Source organism: Genypterus blacodes, unplaced genomic scaffold (assembly GCF_046128005.1).
Source record: "Genypterus blacodes isolate CSIRO-AG114 ecotype Tasmania unplaced genomic scaffold, CSIRO-AGI_Gbla_v1 ptg000070l_1, whole genome shotgun sequence".
NCBI classification, from domain to species: Eukaryota; Metazoa; Chordata; class Actinopteri; order Ophidiiformes; family Ophidiidae; genus Genypterus; species Genypterus blacodes.
In genome coordinates this window covers 871,020-888,744 of record NW_027466880.1, presented here as the reverse complement: position 1 = coordinate 888,744, position 17,725 = coordinate 871,020, and the positions used below count along the sequence as shown (strand labels likewise).

General features: G+C 43.3%; 2 protein-coding genes across 5 annotated transcripts; both read left to right on the top strand.

Moving 5' to 3' along the window:
• Window positions 1-817: 817 nt before the first annotated feature.
• larp4ab (La ribonucleoprotein 4Ab) lies at window positions 818-10,086 on the top strand. The gene is made up of 15 exons (XM_076156544.1): window positions 818-1,294; window positions 3,090-3,228; window positions 3,538-3,766; window positions 3,927-4,063; window positions 4,417-4,520; window positions 4,797-4,907; window positions 5,032-5,085; window positions 5,769-5,981; window positions 6,076-6,173; window positions 6,452-6,685; window positions 6,822-6,873; window positions 6,966-7,118; window positions 7,204-7,337; window positions 7,428-7,602; window positions 7,990-10,086. The coding sequence occupies exons 1-15, from the start codon at window positions 1,292-1,294 to the stop codon at window positions 8,365-8,367; spliced, it is 2,214 nt and encodes a 737-aa protein (XP_076012659.1). The 5' UTR covers window positions 818-1,291; the 3' UTR covers window positions 8,368-10,086.
• Window positions 10,087-11,409: 1,323 nt separating this feature from the next.
• On the top strand, window positions 11,410-17,632 carry atf7b (activating transcription factor 7b). Of its 4 annotated transcripts, none has more exons than XM_076156820.1 (12): window positions 11,410-11,495; window positions 12,491-12,552; window positions 12,908-13,004; window positions 13,169-13,296; window positions 13,431-13,577; window positions 13,976-14,133; window positions 14,341-14,437; window positions 14,569-14,688; window positions 14,855-15,004; window positions 15,192-15,380; window positions 15,511-15,616; window positions 15,768-17,632. In XM_076156820.1, exons 2-12 carry the CDS (start codon window positions 12,505-12,507, stop codon window positions 16,001-16,003), a joined length of 1,476 nt encoding a protein of 491 aa, XP_076012935.1. In that variant the 5' UTR covers window positions 11,410-11,495; window positions 12,491-12,504; the 3' UTR covers window positions 16,004-17,632. The 4 variants fall into 4 exon arrangements, with proteins under 4 accessions (XP_076012935.1, XP_076012936.1, XP_076012937.1 ...); XM_076156821.1 differs by having other exon boundaries at window positions 13,169-13,308; window positions 15,741-15,898; XM_076156822.1 differs by having other exon boundaries at window positions 11,412-11,495; window positions 13,169-13,308.
• Window positions 17,633-17,725: the final 93 nt, after the last annotated feature.

The following is a 17,725-nucleotide window of genomic DNA, read 5'->3' as shown; positions in this document are numbered from 1 at the left end:
AAGTTTGGAGGCGATTGGAGGTATGCTGCTCTCACTCATGATGTCATTACCAACTGTGACATCAGCCATGATGTCATTATTGGGGGGTGCAAGCATGGTTCCATTCGTGATGTCATTCATTATCTTGGTCCAATTCCTATTAGTGATGATGATGATGATGATTCGTCCGGGGTGAAGAGAGGGGGTCTTCTGAAAGTAGAATGTTGTTGACAATTGCAGAATGCTCTGAGATGATCAGAGAAGAGGCTATGTCTATATACTGTGTATATATATAAAAAACGTCTTGAAATCATTCAATAAGAAGCTGGAAATCTTATAAAATCACATCAAGCAGTTATTGTGTACGTGTTATACTAAGAACCCAGTCGTGATGCTAATGTCGTGTTGTTGACATCCAAGACAATTTTGATTTATTCAATTTCCCTTACCTTCACAAACACATCCCACGGTGACTGAGCCCACGTCTGTTTTGACAAGCTTAGTCAATTGATAAATCCCAAGCACAGAGACAAACGAGCAATTCTGAAAACTGAAAAAATATACATGCACATCAAACACATTCACAAATAATACAGCGCAAAAATACAACACACGTTTCAAACGAGAAAGGAAGTTAAATTGTTAATTGTAATTAATACCATACCTGACGAGCTCTCGGCAAGGTATTAGTGTATGGAAATATTTGATTGTCTTTTTGGTACCTGTATGGCGTCAGTTATCATAATGTTTGGAGTCGGATACCAACGTCACAATATCTACATGGTGATTGACAAGCAGAGTGAAATCTGAATCTGCACCGCCGATACACCTCTCATTGAACTCAACAGAGGCGGTGACTGAGAGACTCGTCGCTTCCTGGTGGACTGAAGCGGTCGTTGAATGCCGCACGCCAACACGCCGCAAGGAGCCAGCGCCTCGGAGTGGAAGCGTCGCCCGTGTAGCAGAGCAGTGGGACAGGGGGGTTGCGTGGATACACATTTCTGAAGGACATGGAATAAGTTTGTCTGTGAAAGGCTCGTAAACTATCAGAGGGGAAAGTTAACTATTACTCACGTTTATACTCCGTTCACACGGTCTGAAACGAGGCGAGGTGCTGAGCCGGGAGTCGAGTTAGAGCTGTAGGGGACGAGACGCTTGGAAACTCCGGGTGGGCTAACACACACACACACGGTCTGGGTGCTAATTTGACCACAACGTTGAATTCAGCACGGAAGAGTCGAGGCAAAAGCTGCAAATTGACCTCCTGGTTCACCGAAGAGGACATTTTGAAGAAGACGAAGCTCGCGGCGGCATGGTGAGTTCTCTTTGGGGCCTGGTGGTGAGCACGCTAGCTAACATGTGGCAACCTGTTTGCGTTGCTGGCTTATTCATTCAACCGACTCCTCGTGTTGCTCCGAGCCCGACGACTCGGTTAACCTTCGGCCATTAAGACTGATTTGTGTGCCTAAAACCAACATTTTTAAACGTGCGGTGAAGTTTTACCATAATGCAGTTCAATACGTTAGCTAACAAGAGTAAAGTAAAGTCGGTTGGAACTGGTTTGACATAAACTAATAACAATGAGCTGTTGGTAGGTGCGGTTCGTTGTGGTTTAGGTTGTGAAACGTTGGCGAGACAACGCGTCAGCCAACATTTATAAACGTCCATGTTAGTACTTTATTCTAACGAACCATATGGTAGCACGTCGAGTATAAAAGCAAAGTCTCGCTAAGCAGACGGGATGCGGTTTGTAAGCGCAACGCCGCCACACGTGACTTCTGCTAAATGTTAGCGGTTATACAAATTTAGAAATAGATAACAGTCCCGGAGCTGAACGTCACGCTGTGCGCCAAGTTTGTTTAATAAAGGATTTGTTTAATAAAGGAGGAAGAAGAATGTCCCTCGATAAAACAACTGTAACAGAAAAGTTCTCGTCTCGCGTCTCCATTACAACACGGGATTTCAAGCACTGTGATGAAACAGCTGTGGTTTGTAATGTAATCACGTATTTTAGTCCCGGGTTGTGTCTAAATATGGCATTTGGCTCGGCACTCGCCTGCGATGAATTGCCCGACCTAACCAAGAATAACCGATTGTTAGTTCGCGACAGTGTTTTTGAACGCTTCACTGCTGTTTTAAAGTGCTCCTCCATGTCGGCCGCCATGTGCTCTTTCTCTCTCCCGACCCCCTCCAAGCTTGTATGGTGCCTTTGCCTCGCTTCAAAACGTTAAGCCACTGTATTGAAACCATAATGTAATGGATTTGGTGAAAGGGTGTAATTTTAGATGTTTGAAGACGTTTCCGGTACGTTCATATGATTAAATATGGCTTTATACAGGATGACAGTTGAGACGCGTTGCCGGAGGCGCGCCATGGGTCTTGCACCGCTACATGTGACAGTGCTAAGAGGCGGAGTAAAAATAGGAAGCGCTGAAGACAACTCAGCAAGTCTCATGGCTTACTGTGCGACGAACACGAGGTCCGTAAAATGGATTACAAGGTGGTATTCGTAGCTTCAAGCGTTAAATGTCCCGCAGTATATTTGGTCATGTGACCCTAGGTGAGATTAGAGGTCAGGGGCTGCCATTGCGGTCTGTGATCGGATCCCACGAATGAGCAGCCCGCCTGCTGTAGCCAGTATCACACTGGTCATGTGTCCTTACTGCGAGACTGGATGGGTTTCGTGGTTGGTTTGGTCAGAGTTCCCATTGTCAGTGTTTGATTTCACAACATAGCACACAAATTGGAAACCATACAAGTTTAGTTATGTAGCATTTCATTGCATCACAAGAGGCCCAGTCAAGTCGTTGTTCTTTGATCTTAGTAAACTTAGGGCAATATGTTTTTTGTTAATATATTACCACAATTTAGCAATGCTTGTCTCATACATGATTTAATTTACATGGCTATAGATTTCTCTATGGACTTTCCAGTTTCACTTGTTGCTTTGTTGGAAGAAAGGTGTTTTGAATATTCAGTGTTCACATGAGCAAACATACATCACTTGTTTCTCAGTGTCTTTGCTTTTGTGTTTTGCCCCAGTTCCTTTGTTAACTAGTCAATGTTGGGATATGTTGATGAGTCTGTAATATGTTCTGATAATCACACAGGTCACCACAAAGGGAGCAGGCCTCAACCCCAATGCCAAAGTGTGGCAGGAGATTCCCGCTTCCCAGAATAACAACCTGGAGGAGCCGGCGGGGTCTCTGTGGCTGGAAACATCACCTTCCTCAACTGAGACAAGCGACGGTATGGGCTTATTTGGATCAGTGTGCCTGAGAAGGCTGCATATCACTGGAATTATAGGCTGTAGTTGACGGTGGTTATCTCCTGCCCATGCAAATGTTTATTGTGCAGATAAAAAGGCGTTCCTTATATTGGATTATAATCATGCTTGCAAATTTAGCATCAACTGCCTCCTGTGGTTTATGGTGTAATCAGTGAAACTTTGGGTCCTCATTGTTGTGTAATGAATACAAAACATCTCAAGACTTGATTTTGCGTTGGGTTCGAACGTGACTTATTTCACAATCTGGTCATTACTGTTTGCCTTCTCAGATGGTCACTCCTCAGGGGGCAAAGAATCCAGCACAGAATATCCTGACGGCACAGACGACTGCACCCCTGCACCTTCAGACGGCATAATGAATGGCTTGGACTTTGTTTACACACACTTTGACTCCCCGGGCGGCTCTGTCATAGATTGTGAAATTCCTAATAGGCAACCGCTGTCTGAGGGGACCCTGAGAGAGTCGTTGAAGAAGCGTCTTGAGTTCTGCTTTTCTAGGTAAGTGGAACGTTTTTGAGAGAGTTCTGTTTTTCTACCCTTCTCACATTGCCACTCTATCATATCAGTTTGTTTGTGGTTTGTTGTTAAACAGAGCAAATACTGTTTGTGTAGTGGTTATTCTCATCTGGTTTCCTGACATTGTTTTCTGTAATTGCAGAGAGAACCTGTCCAAGGACCTTTACTTGATTTCCCAGATGGACAGTGATCATTTTGTTCCCATCTGGACCATAGCATGCATGGAGGACATCAAAAATCTCACTACTGACATGGACCTCATTCTGGACGTTCTAAGAGGTACAAATTCAAAGCCTCCTGCAGCTTACTGTTTTAGCAACATGCATGCAGAGAATGAAGTAAGGAACAAGGTCTGGCATGCATCTCTGCCTGAACAGATTAGGCTGCAATTGACTGTTGAACTGTCATAGTTATAATTTTAGGCTTTCGCTGTAATCGACTGTTAACTGCAGTTGACATTTTCATGAAGTCTCTCTTTGTTGTTGGGGAAAGTTCATGGAACAGCTCGAGAATTCAAACCCTTGTATTTACCTTGTATTTAAGATAACATTCTGTAAATATTAACACACTAAAATGAACTGTGCTGGGCAGCAAGGGTAACACTCAAGTTGACCTGTGTGTGTTTGTTGTAGCTTCTCCCGTTGTGCAAGTTGATGAAGCTGGGGAAAAGGTTCGGCCAAATCACAGGCGATGCATCATTATTCTGAGAGAGGTGCCAGAGACCACACCGGTTGAGGTAAAGGCGCCCTCAAACCTCAGTACAGTAAATCTTGCATATTAGGTAACAACCTGTTGCACTGAGTGTTTGTTTACAGTTGCCATTAGACAAACTTTGTGTGCTCAGCTCATCAAAATAACTTTCATGTTAATGTCCGAGGTCATTTGTTACAGTAGGTGTATAATGATTAGGACACCTTAGTGACTCAGAGCATGCCACTGTTGAAAGCAAAATTCAAGCTGTGTTACTTCTTTTAGTTGGAAAGAATCTATGTGACGGGTGTCTTTTTCGCAGGATGTGGAGGCGCTTTTCAAGAGTGAAAACTGCCCAGAAGTGTTAAGTGTCAAGTTTGCACACAACAGCAACTGGTACATAACATTTCAGTCGGACATGGATGCACAGCAGGTACGACACCTCACCAACAACCACAGTGATAGTTGTTATGCTGTGTGCTACTGCTATGACAGGTTTTTAATGTTAAAACTTGAAAGATAAACAATGCTCATGTATTCACATTCTCTATCCTCAGGCTTACAGATACCTCAGAGAGGAAGTGAAGGTGTTTCAGGGAAAGCCAATCATGGTGAGTTTAAAAGAGGGGATAAAAACTTTGCAATTCTGTGGTAAATGGTTTCAAGTGGCTTCTAAGTCGACACCAACAGCCACCTTTTTACCATTGTTTCCAAATCTTTTATACTCATAACTGTTTTTGTATTTGTCATGCCTTTATTCTGTGGGCAAGTTTTTTGCATAAGATATGGAACTCAAGAGTCTCTTTTAGCCGTTTGTATGTATAAAGGCTTGATAAGTAAGGAGGCAATGCAATGGTCCAGAACCTTAGCATTCCTGTATCGCCAGTTTCAATTGGCCACTTTTATCATGTGCTTACAGTTCACTTATCAAAGCTCTTATATGATGGTCACCTGGACTTAGATTTGACTTTTGTGTATGTCCTTAGTTTTTGTGTTTTGGTTTGTGTCGCCTACACCCCAGTGATGATCAGTATCGCGCTTGGAAGGACCCGTATGCACTGTCTGGCTGGGAGGATTTTTTCTTCTCTTCACTGTCATCTTTTACTATCCTCTTAACCCCCTTCCCTTTCCCTATTCCCCTAGTCAGTGCAGTGTATCATGGCCTAATGACCTTAAGGTTGAGATCTGAGGGGACTAAAGGACTATAGATCGATAGACTGTGCTGGAACCCAGATACTGAGAATATAATGGCTGCCAAAAACCTCCACACTATATTTTCTTAATTTTCCTACAGGCCCGCATTAAGGCAATTAACACATTCTTTGCCAAGAATGGCTACCACAATGTGGACTTCAGTGTGTACAATCAGCACACCCAGACGCAGACGGATTACGCCTCCCCTGTCTACATGCAGCAGGTGTACAGCCCACAGCAGCAGTACCCTGTGTTTCCACTAGTGTCCCCCTCTTGGAACCCTTCACACCTGCCTTACTTCGATCCGCAACTGGTGAGAACCTGAATGTTCAGTTACAGTCATTATTGTCAATATTTATTTATTTTTACAACATCCTGTAATAAAAATGTTTTATTTGGTTTTCAAGGCGCCTTACTCCGACAATGGATTCATAAACGGTTATAGCAGTCCTGGGACCTACAAAGCCGGTTTTGGAAACCTGAGGCGAAACGCAGCCAGGGCTCGGTAGGTGCAAGTCATACGTGACACAGTTTAAGTGTTCCAAAAGGCCCCAATGTGATGCAGCTTGAAGACAAGTAGACGCAGCTTAGCTGCCAGAACACATTTGAAGCGCAAAAAAAGCAAAAGATAACAAAAGACGTTCAAACAGCAACATTTCCAGTTTTTGAGCTCAACCCTTTATGACAACCTTCAGGAAATACTTGCTGAGTTTGAAATGTTTCAGTCTTATTCATCTATTCATATATGTTTGGAAATGTTTGTCCCTCCTATGCGGTGCTCAGGAACCATCTGAAGGGTCACCCTCGATCTAGGGATGTACCCCCGTCTCCCACCATGGCCCCGGTGCCCCTGATGGATGGCTTTCCAGGTCCCACGAGTCCGCAGTATCTAAAGCGATCCGGGACCCCAACTAGTACCACTACCGAGTCAGGCGCTGTGCCCTCCTTCAATCTAAATGCCAACCCCCCTCAGAGCAACGTGCCCAGTGGCGATGCGAGTCTGGCTGGAAGGGGCCGGTGAGTGAATTTAATTGTGAACTTGCAGCTCTGATCAGACACACAGGCTTTCCTAAGCTTTGTGTTACTTCTAGGGGAATGTAATTTATCCTGTGTGAATCCTATCTTCTTAAAAAGTTGTCTTTTCTTTTTATAGGAGAGGAAGCTATAGGGGTACAAGGAGAAGGAGAGAGGATGAACGTACAACGGTCAGCATTTTTCCTTTTTATTCATAGCTTCAATTTTCTTTCTGTATTTCTCTGTACACCCAAGTTTGACATTCCCCAAATTAAAATTCCAGAGGCCTGAGGTCAATTTGCCACCGCCACCAAAGTTTGACCTTGCAGCCTCCAGTTTTCCTCCACTGCCCGGGGCCGTGGTAAGCACGCAGGGAGAAACTGAGCCCGAGGTGCGTCTTTCTGATGTGGTGCGTGGTCTGAAGTTGACCAACAAGGTAAACGGTGCCTCCCCCCTGTCACTTTGGAGATTATCACTGCAAGTCACTGCTCTGTTCTCATATTTTAATACCTTGATTTCAGTCTGCAAGCAAAGAAGTTAATGAGACCAATCCTACAAGCGTAGTAGAGGATCGTCCAAGCACGCCTCAATCTGTGGATCCTCCCCCTAAACCTGCTTCTGTGACACAACCAGTTGAATCACCACCCGCCTCAAGGTATAACTTGCTTCTAGCCGGAACATATAGCTACAGATGGAAAGGGAATGTACACATGAAATGACAAATTGTTTGTTTTTTTCAATACAGCGCTGGTCATCCAAACAAGAGAGGAGATAAAGATGAAACTTCAGAGCTGGTAGTAGCAATCCCGTCATCCATTGAGTCTACATCTCCAACAGCTTCAGAGCCCCCTTCCACCGGCAGCCAGCCTGTTTCTACAGCAGTGCATCCCCCATCTTCCCCGGCTTCTACTTCAGAACCAGTAAGACCTTTCATCATCCTGACAGCTACATCAGATAACCCGTTTTAACCCATTACTCAGTTTAAGTACTTGTATTGCTAAATACTGCATGTTATTAATATACACTTTGTCAAGGTAGGTGGGGGCACATTACTAGCTATTCAGTATACTGGCTATCTTGCTCTCTGTTTGATTAGAACTATGCTTTCAAACCAAAATACTTATTGTGAAATTCACTTGATGAAGATTCAGCAATGTGTCTCATGCAATAGTATCTTTACACATTTGCTGGTTGTCTCCTTCATTTTGTGCTAGTTAGCCATCATGTTCCCAATTAGTTTGGTGAATTTCTTACATTTATTAAACATTTATGAGACTTCTCTAATTCCCTGATTATTCTGAAACCAGGAGACACGGAAACTCAGCTATGCAGAAGTGTGCCAGCGTCCAGCTAAGGACCCACCAGCAGCACCCATGGCTTCTCCTACACCTCCAGCCTCCACAGACAGCCAGCCCCTGCGTGAGCTCAAGGACAACAAAGTCGAGGAGCCTCGCCCCACTCTCAGGCAGTCTGCTGACAAGCCAGAGAAACCTGGAGAGAGCTCTTCTCCTCGTGAACCCCTGCGCACTTTCCGTGGGGGAAACAGAACTGAGAGAGTCCGGGGTGCGGGGCTGAAGATCCGGGAGCAACAGAGTGGCCTGGCAACTGGCAAACCATTTTCCCCACAGAGAGGAGGCAGACGCAGCGGCAAGGAACAGAACATTCCTCCCAAGTCTCCAAAATAGTGTAAAGAAAAAAAGCAACACTAAAACCATGAACTAACAGAGAAATACAAATAAATATATGTAAATATATTTGTAAATAGACAGATGAATATATTTCATTTGACACTTCGTTAATGAACCTAGGTAAAATGTCTTGTACGCCTTTTACTGCAAGAAAAAATAACTTTCACGGGAGTTTATGATTGTGTGTAGTTTGGTGACATACTTTACCCTTCCAGAATTGTGAAATGTAATTTGTGATGTGCAATTGTCTTCATTGTCATGGCTGTAATGTACCGTCAGTTATGTTCAATATAGCCATGATGATGTCGGACACCTCTGTTAAGATGCTCAGTCAAGGGGAAGAGGAAGCAGTGGGAGGAAATGAAAAGGACCAATTTTTATTTTTCTCCTTTTGAATGTCATTGTCATTCTGTCAATGTCATTCTTCAATCTAATTTGTTATGCATTGAGACAATGGATGCTGTTGTTCTTGAACGCGGCGATGGGAAAGAAACGGCAGAATTGCAAAATGGTAGAATGTTGGACTTGAAACTACTGAAAATGAAAGAAATCGGGATTTAGATAATCACAATGATCATAATCCTTAAATGTTGGCACCAGATGGCTGTGTGATGAAGATGATGGATCAACGCTGCCATTTCAAATGAGCGCTGTCTAGGTTTGTGCTAAAAATAATCGTCATATTGTTAATGTGGCATTGACGTGGTGATGTCAATGTATGTGGAGCCGTGTTCTTGTAGTCGTTACATTGTGCGTCCTGTTGGGGCGGAACTTTGGTGAGCTGTTGTGTACATTATGTTAGCAGAGTCTGAGATACTGTATAGCCTGTTATGTGTAAGTGCTCAACTGGTTTAGTCTAGCGATAACTAAGTGTAAGCCTCATCAGGAATCACAAATCCTACCATCAGTGACACTTATTTGTAATTTACATATAATTTTTAAAGACACACAGTTGAGTACATGGAAAAAACAAACTCTTTATTGGTCAGAAGACACCTTGTGTGGGTTTGCAAGACCCTTTAACACAATGGTGAGGTTAACCACGTTCAGAATTATCTCAATAATTCAAAATGTTCCAGTTAGAAATCTGATTTACTTAAGGTCTAAGAATGCTCTTAAAGATGCAGGTTACCTTTAATTGTTCAGTGTTACAAGTTAAACTGTTGCTTATCCCTTTGTGATGTATTTCAAGTGTACATGTTGAAGGATTCCTCGTTTGACATTCCCTCTTTTTTGTAAGATACTCGTCTTATATCTGCTCTGTTTTGCCCCCATTGAGTGTCTGTTCCAACTTGAACTCCATAAAGGGACCCATAGTTTAATTTTATATTAAATACATGGTTCCTGATATGCTGATGTTGCCTATGATTGACTATTTTCACTTGGTTACACAGCTAGTTGATAACCAGCTTTGCAACACCAGTTATCTGCATCACCAATGTTTGGTTTCAATGTAACAAGTCAAGATTGGCCACGTTGAATTGAGTTTGTGAGTCGAGCTCTGTAGCTGTACAAGAAACAGGCCTTTCTCTGTAAATGTTAACATTTTGATTCAGCATACCGTATTTGTTAAATCTATTCAGAGACGTCTGCATCAATGGGGCAGGAATGCAACTGATAGAATTTGCAGCTTTGTTCCTTTATAACTTGGAATTTCACTGAATGTGTAATATTTTGTTTTGATTTATAACTTTAAAAGTTGCAAAAGTGGCTTAGGGGAATCCTAGAAGGTGAACTAATAACAAAAAAAAGCATGTATTGTAAAATCATTCTTGGTTATAGGTCATATTTGTCTGCGTTTTGAGTTCGACCAACTTTTGAGTGTTATCATTTAGATATGTAATGTCCTACTGCATTTTAAACCGGTGTACATAGTTAGATTTGCTTACAGTCACGGTTTGGGTACTGTGTTCAGAAGTATCAGCTGTTTAGTCACTGGTAACAACCGTCTTGTTCTATGTCAAGCTGTAACATGAATCTGAAATCTGAGGGAGCTACGAAGCAGGAATTTTGTGTTGTGTGTAGTGTTAATTTGTTTTGAAAAATTATATTGAGAATGAATACAGAAATGCAGATTTTAGCAGTTAATTCTAGGTGCTACTGTAATGCTAGGAGTTGAATCTGAATATCACTGTCATGCATAGTTTATATTGTTAATGCAAATTCAGACCTGAATCAGAATCCTGCTCAATCCTGCTCAATGTCTAAAACATTGGATCGTTATTATTATTTACCATACATACTGGTTTATCAAGTAAATATTTTACCACAGAGCCTGATGTAAAAAAAAAATAATAATTAAAGATTTATTTTTAAACTGCCTCTTGTTTTATATTTTTGTATGTCAAGTAAAATTGCCAAAAGCAGACTCGTTATTAGACTCGTTATTATCTGAGGGAATGACAGTTACATTCACAATATATCTGAAACTGCTCCATGGGCGCCGTATAATGGCTGCCCTGCACCCCCTCTGTAATGCATGTGTTTGTGTGTGTGTGTGTGTGTGTGACTGTGATATGAGGGGGTGCAAGATAAATTTCCATTGCATGCGATTTGCCTTGAATTGCATGCAAAATGACGAGTAATACGTACCTGATAGTATTATATTGATATATTATGTGATAATATGAATTGTGTGCACAGACAACTCCTGCAGAGACTTGATGTATTTACAGTCAGCTGCACATATACGTTAGGTACTGAGAGTGTACAGGGAAAGATACGTGCAACTTTAGCTCTGGAGGATATGTCAGGGATTTTGACGTGACATCTGGCGTGCAAATCGTCTCTTTAACATTATATAATAGTTGCAAAGCACATTATGTGACTCAGGAGCCATGAAGAACAGGTGGCTTCATTGACGTTTGCTGTTGACACCGCAAAGCCGCGCTCGCAGAGACGCCGTAAAGATGATATGTACGTTAATGGGGGCTACGCGTTAAACATGAATGAAAGAGATGTTTACGTTTCGCCACTACAGTCTTGTTACGTAAACCCGTGGCAGGTTTCTCTTCTCGCGATATTTCCGTTAGTGGCTGAGTGTCAACACCAAGGAACAGCCATCAGCAGCGAGCAGCGCCGTCCGGAGCAGGAGAAGCGGACAGAAGCGGCCACTCTAACCCGGGGTGAGGATACTCACACCCCGGACTATCTAACGCCAAATGTATGTTTTGTGTGTATGAGTCTATTTGCCAGCTTGTCCTAAGCGTGTCATGCTTCCATGCTACCGTGTCGTAGCTTTCTTTAGCATTAGCCTGCTAACGTTTACTAACTTGGCGGACCTGTTAGTGTGAGCTGAACTCACAAGGCAGGCTAGCATCTGTTAGCAGGTCAGGGTAGCTCTGTTGTGACCACCAGCTAGCGCGAAATGTTTGGTGTTTACGGGGCGTAGCCACCCTTTTTGTTATTCTTATATAGCTCTCAAGATTGTTGTCGCCACGTTTGTAATGATGGCAGTGTTGTCAACATTTGGAAAATGAGTTTTGTATTTATGGCGATAACATTAATTTGAGGCCCATCCCTGGTTTGACCAAGTCATAGCTAACCAGAAGTGGCGCTTTAAGTTATCCGCAGTCTGTAACCTAAGCCACCCATGCTAGCTACACACACAGCCGACGTCCACCGTCGCTAACGTGATTGCCCGAATTGTGTCGCTTAGTAAAGCTGATGTAGCTCCGCCGCCTCATCGGTGCGTTGGTATCCCAAGATCACTGACTGAAGCCCAAACAGCTGCATCAAGCTCTGCCTGCTGACAGCCCCGGCCTGTTTGCAAGCTAACCAGGTGCCACTTGTGTTTTCGTTATCGTTTTCTGAGGGACTGACAGACGAGTACATGTGGTTCACGCACATTAAAGCAGATAGACAGCATGTGGTGCTACAAGCCGCTTCTGGGCTGTGATATTTCTGGGTGGCCAGTGCTGTTGGGATGTTGTCATTAGTCTAAAGCCATTCAAGATGAATGTATTAATACATATCCAGTATTTGCCACCCTTGTATACGTTTTGCAGCACTGTATTGCGTTTTGGTAACTTCAATATTTGCTTTTGGCCGGACTCCCATTTGCCTCTGTGATTGAGACTGATGATCGTTTGGTTTGTATTTCTTTTACTCTATTCTGCAGAAGATTTTTCAAATATGGGGGATGATCGACCTTTTGTGTGCACTGCTCTGGGATGTGGCCAGGTAAGGTTTCCCAACACGTGGATTCATACGCATGTCTGCACAACTCAAGTCTCAAATACGTTCATTGCTCACCATGCAACCAACAAAATGCTCTCCCATGTCTTTCAGTTAAGAGAGGAAAGTGTTCATTATCATTAATATTACATAGACACATTTGGATAATAGTCCATCAGCAGTAGTTTGGGTCTTTAGATGAATGCTTTTTTGCTTTGATAACGGCACAGTAAACATACTAGTTCTGCCCCGCAAGGTTCCTCGAGGGTAGCAGCTATGATTAAGTTATAAGTAGTGTGTAACAGGATCTTGATTAATCGGATAGTTGATATAAAGCTTTGTCCTCTGTGTTGTTTTGCAGAGATTTACTAATGAAGACCACCTGTCAGTCCACAAACACAAGCATGAAATGACACTGAAGTTTGGTCCTGCAAGAACAGATACTGTTATTATTGCAGGTAAATTTGCTTATGTATTTCTTTCATGAAACTGTTATTTGGTCTGACAAGTGATCTGCTTGTCAAACCTTATATAAGCTGATATGTCAGTGTCGGAGCCTGTGAGGAGGCAGATATATCTGTCTCTTAAGCCCCTTGGTTAAAGTAGAGTCTGCCTTTGTCAGACCAGACCCCGACGCCCACACGTTTCCTGAAGAATTGCGAAGAGGTCGGGCTGTTCAATGAGCTGGCACACTCCCTCGAGCAAGAGTTTTGCAAAGCACAAGACGACGACCATCGGACCAAAGCCTCGGTGAGAATAAAGGTGACTTTCTCTTTTTTTTCTTGAAGCTGCTCAGTACATCTTCTGAGCTTATCAGATATATAAATGTATGTATTAGATGTCCTAACTAACCAGGTGTATCATCTCTGCCTCGTACCTCTAAGACGGCACCTTTACAAACACCATCTGAAGTCAAAGATGAGGACGAGGGACCGTTACAGGTGGATTCCTCCCCGCCAGAAAGTCCAGATTCCACCTCCAGCATGTCAGACGACGACGACGACGACGAAGACATCTGCGAAGAATCAAGGGTGAGAAGCAAGTTAGAACCAGTAACCAGAGACGACAGCTACGGTGTTGAAAATGTCACCGCATTCAGATGTATCACCTCGTTCTTTATTTAGTATGATGAAATGGTGCAGCAGAAACTGTTAAAAGGATTTTCCTCGTGCTGCTGTTACAATTATTAACTGATTCATGTAACATCTCAAATAGGAAGAGAATTCTGAACAAATTAAGACACCTGGTTGCCATTTTGCAGCTTGCAGCTTTAATTTCTTGATTGACTTTTGATCAGGATTAACCAACATCATCATTTGCACAAGAAAAAAAGGAACTCTTGGACAGGAACGCTCACTTCTCTGTTTATGCACACAGAATAGCTTTGAAAGTGGGAAATAAATGCGTCTATCGTTTGATTTCTCAACAGGAGATTCTCCCAAAGCCTGTGGCAAACTCTGCCCCCACCCCAACTATTGTGCGTCCAGGTTCCCTTCCCCTTCATTTGAGCAATGACTCACTACATCCGACTCTGCCGTCTCCCACGTCTGTCATCACACAAACGCCACCATCCAACAGACTGCTGAGGTAACCTGCAAACGTGTGCACATTTCTTTGTTTGCTAACCTGAGGGTGTCTTGACAAATCATGGTTATTTGGCCATGTTAATGTGGCCTAAAATGTCTCATCATGAATTCAAAATGTTGGATCATAGCTGTGATCACAGCTGTTGCACCTGAAGAAAAGATGACGGCAGTATATCACAGTAATTACACAAGATGGTTTTGTCAACAGCTCTCCAACCGGCGCTTATCCAGTGGTCAGGCACCTCCCCAATGGGCAGACGGTCCCTCTCCTGCCCAGCCCTGTGCAGATGACCTCAGTTATATCTGTAAGTTGTGCTTCTTGTAAAAAAATGCAAACAAATAAGATCAAAATATTGTAAATATTATGATTATTTTAAACAGCACATTGAATTCAATTTTGCCCCTTTTCTGCTTTTTCTCTCCTTGCAACATTAAGCTTGCGAGACCAGCGAACACAGTGCCTAACATCCCTGGGATTCCCGGTCCTCCAGTCAGTGGGACCAGTAGTGGGTCATCCTCCCCGTCGGGGTATATTCTGCATTCTGAAGCCAGGATGGTAAGATGATCGGTCAAGCTAGAATCTTTTTGCTGCCTTTAGTTCCTGGTTTAAGTCTCAACATAGCTTCAGCCATTCAACAAATCTAAATGTAGTTTTGGTTCAAGGGCTTTTTGGTGATCTTAACACTAAATGACTACACTAAATGTTTCCTGTGTCTCTGTAGCGACTGAAGGCAGCACTAACTCACCAGGGCCCAGGAGGTCACGAAGGTGCTGGCGGGGCGGGGTCCATCCCTGCTGTCCCCCATCAGCGACAGGAACAGAACCAGCAACCCACGCATCACTCAGATGCTCCATCACCGGCTCAACCACAGGTAACAAGAAAAATAAAGGTCATTTGTTATATGATGATCGAACATGGAGCAAGAAGGAATGATGGACTCAACTGGCGTATAAGACCACCCTACTGAGATTTGATATTTAACATGTCATTTTGTCCATACTCATAGGACATGCATGTGACTCTGAAATATTCACTCTGCTCCACACCTCAATCCCCAGGTATCCCCTGCTCAGCCAACAGGAGGCCGGCGGCGGCGAGCCACAGAGATGGACCCGGACGAGAGGAGGCAGCGTTTCCTAGAGAGGAACCGGGCGGCTGCTTCTCGCTGCAGGCAGAAACGGAAGCTGTGGGTTAACTCTCTAGAGAAGAAGGCAGATGACCTCGTCAGCATGAATATCTCCCTATCGGTGAGACTTCATATCCGTCTGTCACTCCAGGGCACAGTCTCCACAGATTGGTCTTTTACATGTAGGTGGTGTGTAGTAGAAGGGGAGCACCGTAATGATTTGTGAACTATATGCTTCGTGTTACCTACAGAATGAAGTAGGCTTACTGAGGAATGAGGTGGCACAACTGAAGCAGCTGCTGCTGGCCCACAAAGACTGTCCCGTCACTGTTATGCAGAAGAAAGCAGCTTTCTTAGGTAACAGTCAACGGTCTTGAGCGGACCAACACATCTTTCACTACTATCACTGGTTCTGTTTCGTCCATCCATCCATTTCATCCATCTAATGTTTTTACTTTTTTACTCGCTCACCTCTCTTAAGGGTGAATGTTTCTCTCTCTGTCTCTAGCTGCAGGAGGAGAGGAAATCTCCAGGGACCCATCTGCTGAACCTATCGGCTCCCCAGCGGCGGTCATCCAGCATGGGCCTTCACCCTCTGCCCCACCCTCTAGCCCAGGGGCCACCATCAACGGGCTGAGCGTCCGTGCTGCAGAAGCTGTGGCCATGTCGGTCTTGGCCGGAATGGGATCGGGTCAGCCGGGAGGGGTTGTCATGACTGCGCAGTCACAGGCAGCACCCAGATGATGTGCTGCCACAGGTAGTCAGTATGAACTCGAGCGACATTTGGAGACCGGACTGGTGCAAGGCGTTTGATAGAGGGAGCGTTCCCCGCCCTCACCCCGCCCTCACCCAACCCCACCGCAGACTGAGATCTCCTCCCCTCACAGCCGATGATAATCACACAAACACACGGCATAGCACCTGTTCAGAGGCTTCATCACTCTATCGTTATTGTTAAGTATGAGTAACGTGTCGGACACTCGCTCTGCAGGTTTTTGATCTCATGTCTTGCTTTTTTTGAACGTTTTTTAAACGTAAATTGGAATTAATAGTGCAAGTGTAAAATCATCGACATCGATATCATTGGCTATTTTTGTTTTACTTTTGCTTCAAAAGCGGTTTCAGTCAATTCTGGCACACACACACACACACACACACCGGGGTGTGATGAGGCTGGTTGCTTTCCAGGCTGACTAATTGGATGTGATATATCGTGTGTTTTTCAGCTGTACGAAAAGATTTTTACACCTGATACTGGTTCTCCACATTGTTTTGCTGAAGCAGTGAAATGAACCGTGAGAGTGTGACGTCACTGCAAATGTCATTTTGCTCAGCCTAGTACATAGCAAGTGTGAAATGTAAAGTGTATGCAGTTTCCCTATCTGTGTGTGCCCAACAGGCCTTTTTATTTTTTAAAACCACGAGTTTTAAACATTTAGAACAGATGGCAGAACATTTTTAATGTATGTATCAAACCCTAGCGACTGCATGGATTATTCAAGGCCGAAGAATACCACTGTTTGTTTGTGCTTCATCATATTGTCACTGTTTATTGACCTTGTTATTCTGTTTCTGCCAACATCAAATTATTGACGCAAAAATGGTCCTCGTTAACTGAAGGATGTCGTCATCAGTCCTAATGTAACAAACTTGAAATGGTTTAGCTTTAGACGGCCTTTATATGATAATCAAACCTAATAGACATTTCAGTTGAGCAAAGAGTAGTGCAATATATTTTTCTATTGAATATCAATGTCGTCGCATTTAGCTGATGTGTTTAGTCCAGCCACTTAGAGAGGTTTGGTCTTTTTCAGTTGAAAGCTAAAGATGTGAGATGACTGGAGTAAATGTGAAGATGAACATTGTTGAATGAATGAGATTGGCGATTAGAGCACATTGTGTGGTGTCCTAATCATGGTTGCTTTCCAACATTTGAAAAGCCGTCTTTTGTGGTGAAGTACGTGTACTTCTTGTGTAATACTTGTGCACGGTGCTTCTTTTTGAAATTTGAGTTGTGATATGCAGATTATTTTTTACCATATTGTACTTCCAAGACTATCATGTTGTTTTCTCATCACTTTGTGTTTTTGGTTTTTTTAACATGTTCATTTTTTTTTATTTTTCTCTGTAGGAATTCTGGCTTATTCCCTCATGTGGTATTAGGTCCCCCCATATTTTGTTCATAAGGATAGATCAGATTTATGTGTTAAACTGAAGTTCCCTTGTAAAAAAAACAACAAAACAAAACAGACTTTAAACCTAAACGGGAGTTTGTCAAATACTCAGGCTTCAGGATGTGTAATTATCTCGTGTATAGTCTCAGTTTATTGAATACATTGCCTCGGACAAAAAATAAAATAACTTAATGCTAAAGCGGATGAGGGTGAGCCTGTTGGTGTGGAGTACAGATCTGAACAGCAGGGGGCGCAGTGAGTCCTCTTATACACGACTCAGCGCAGCAGAGAC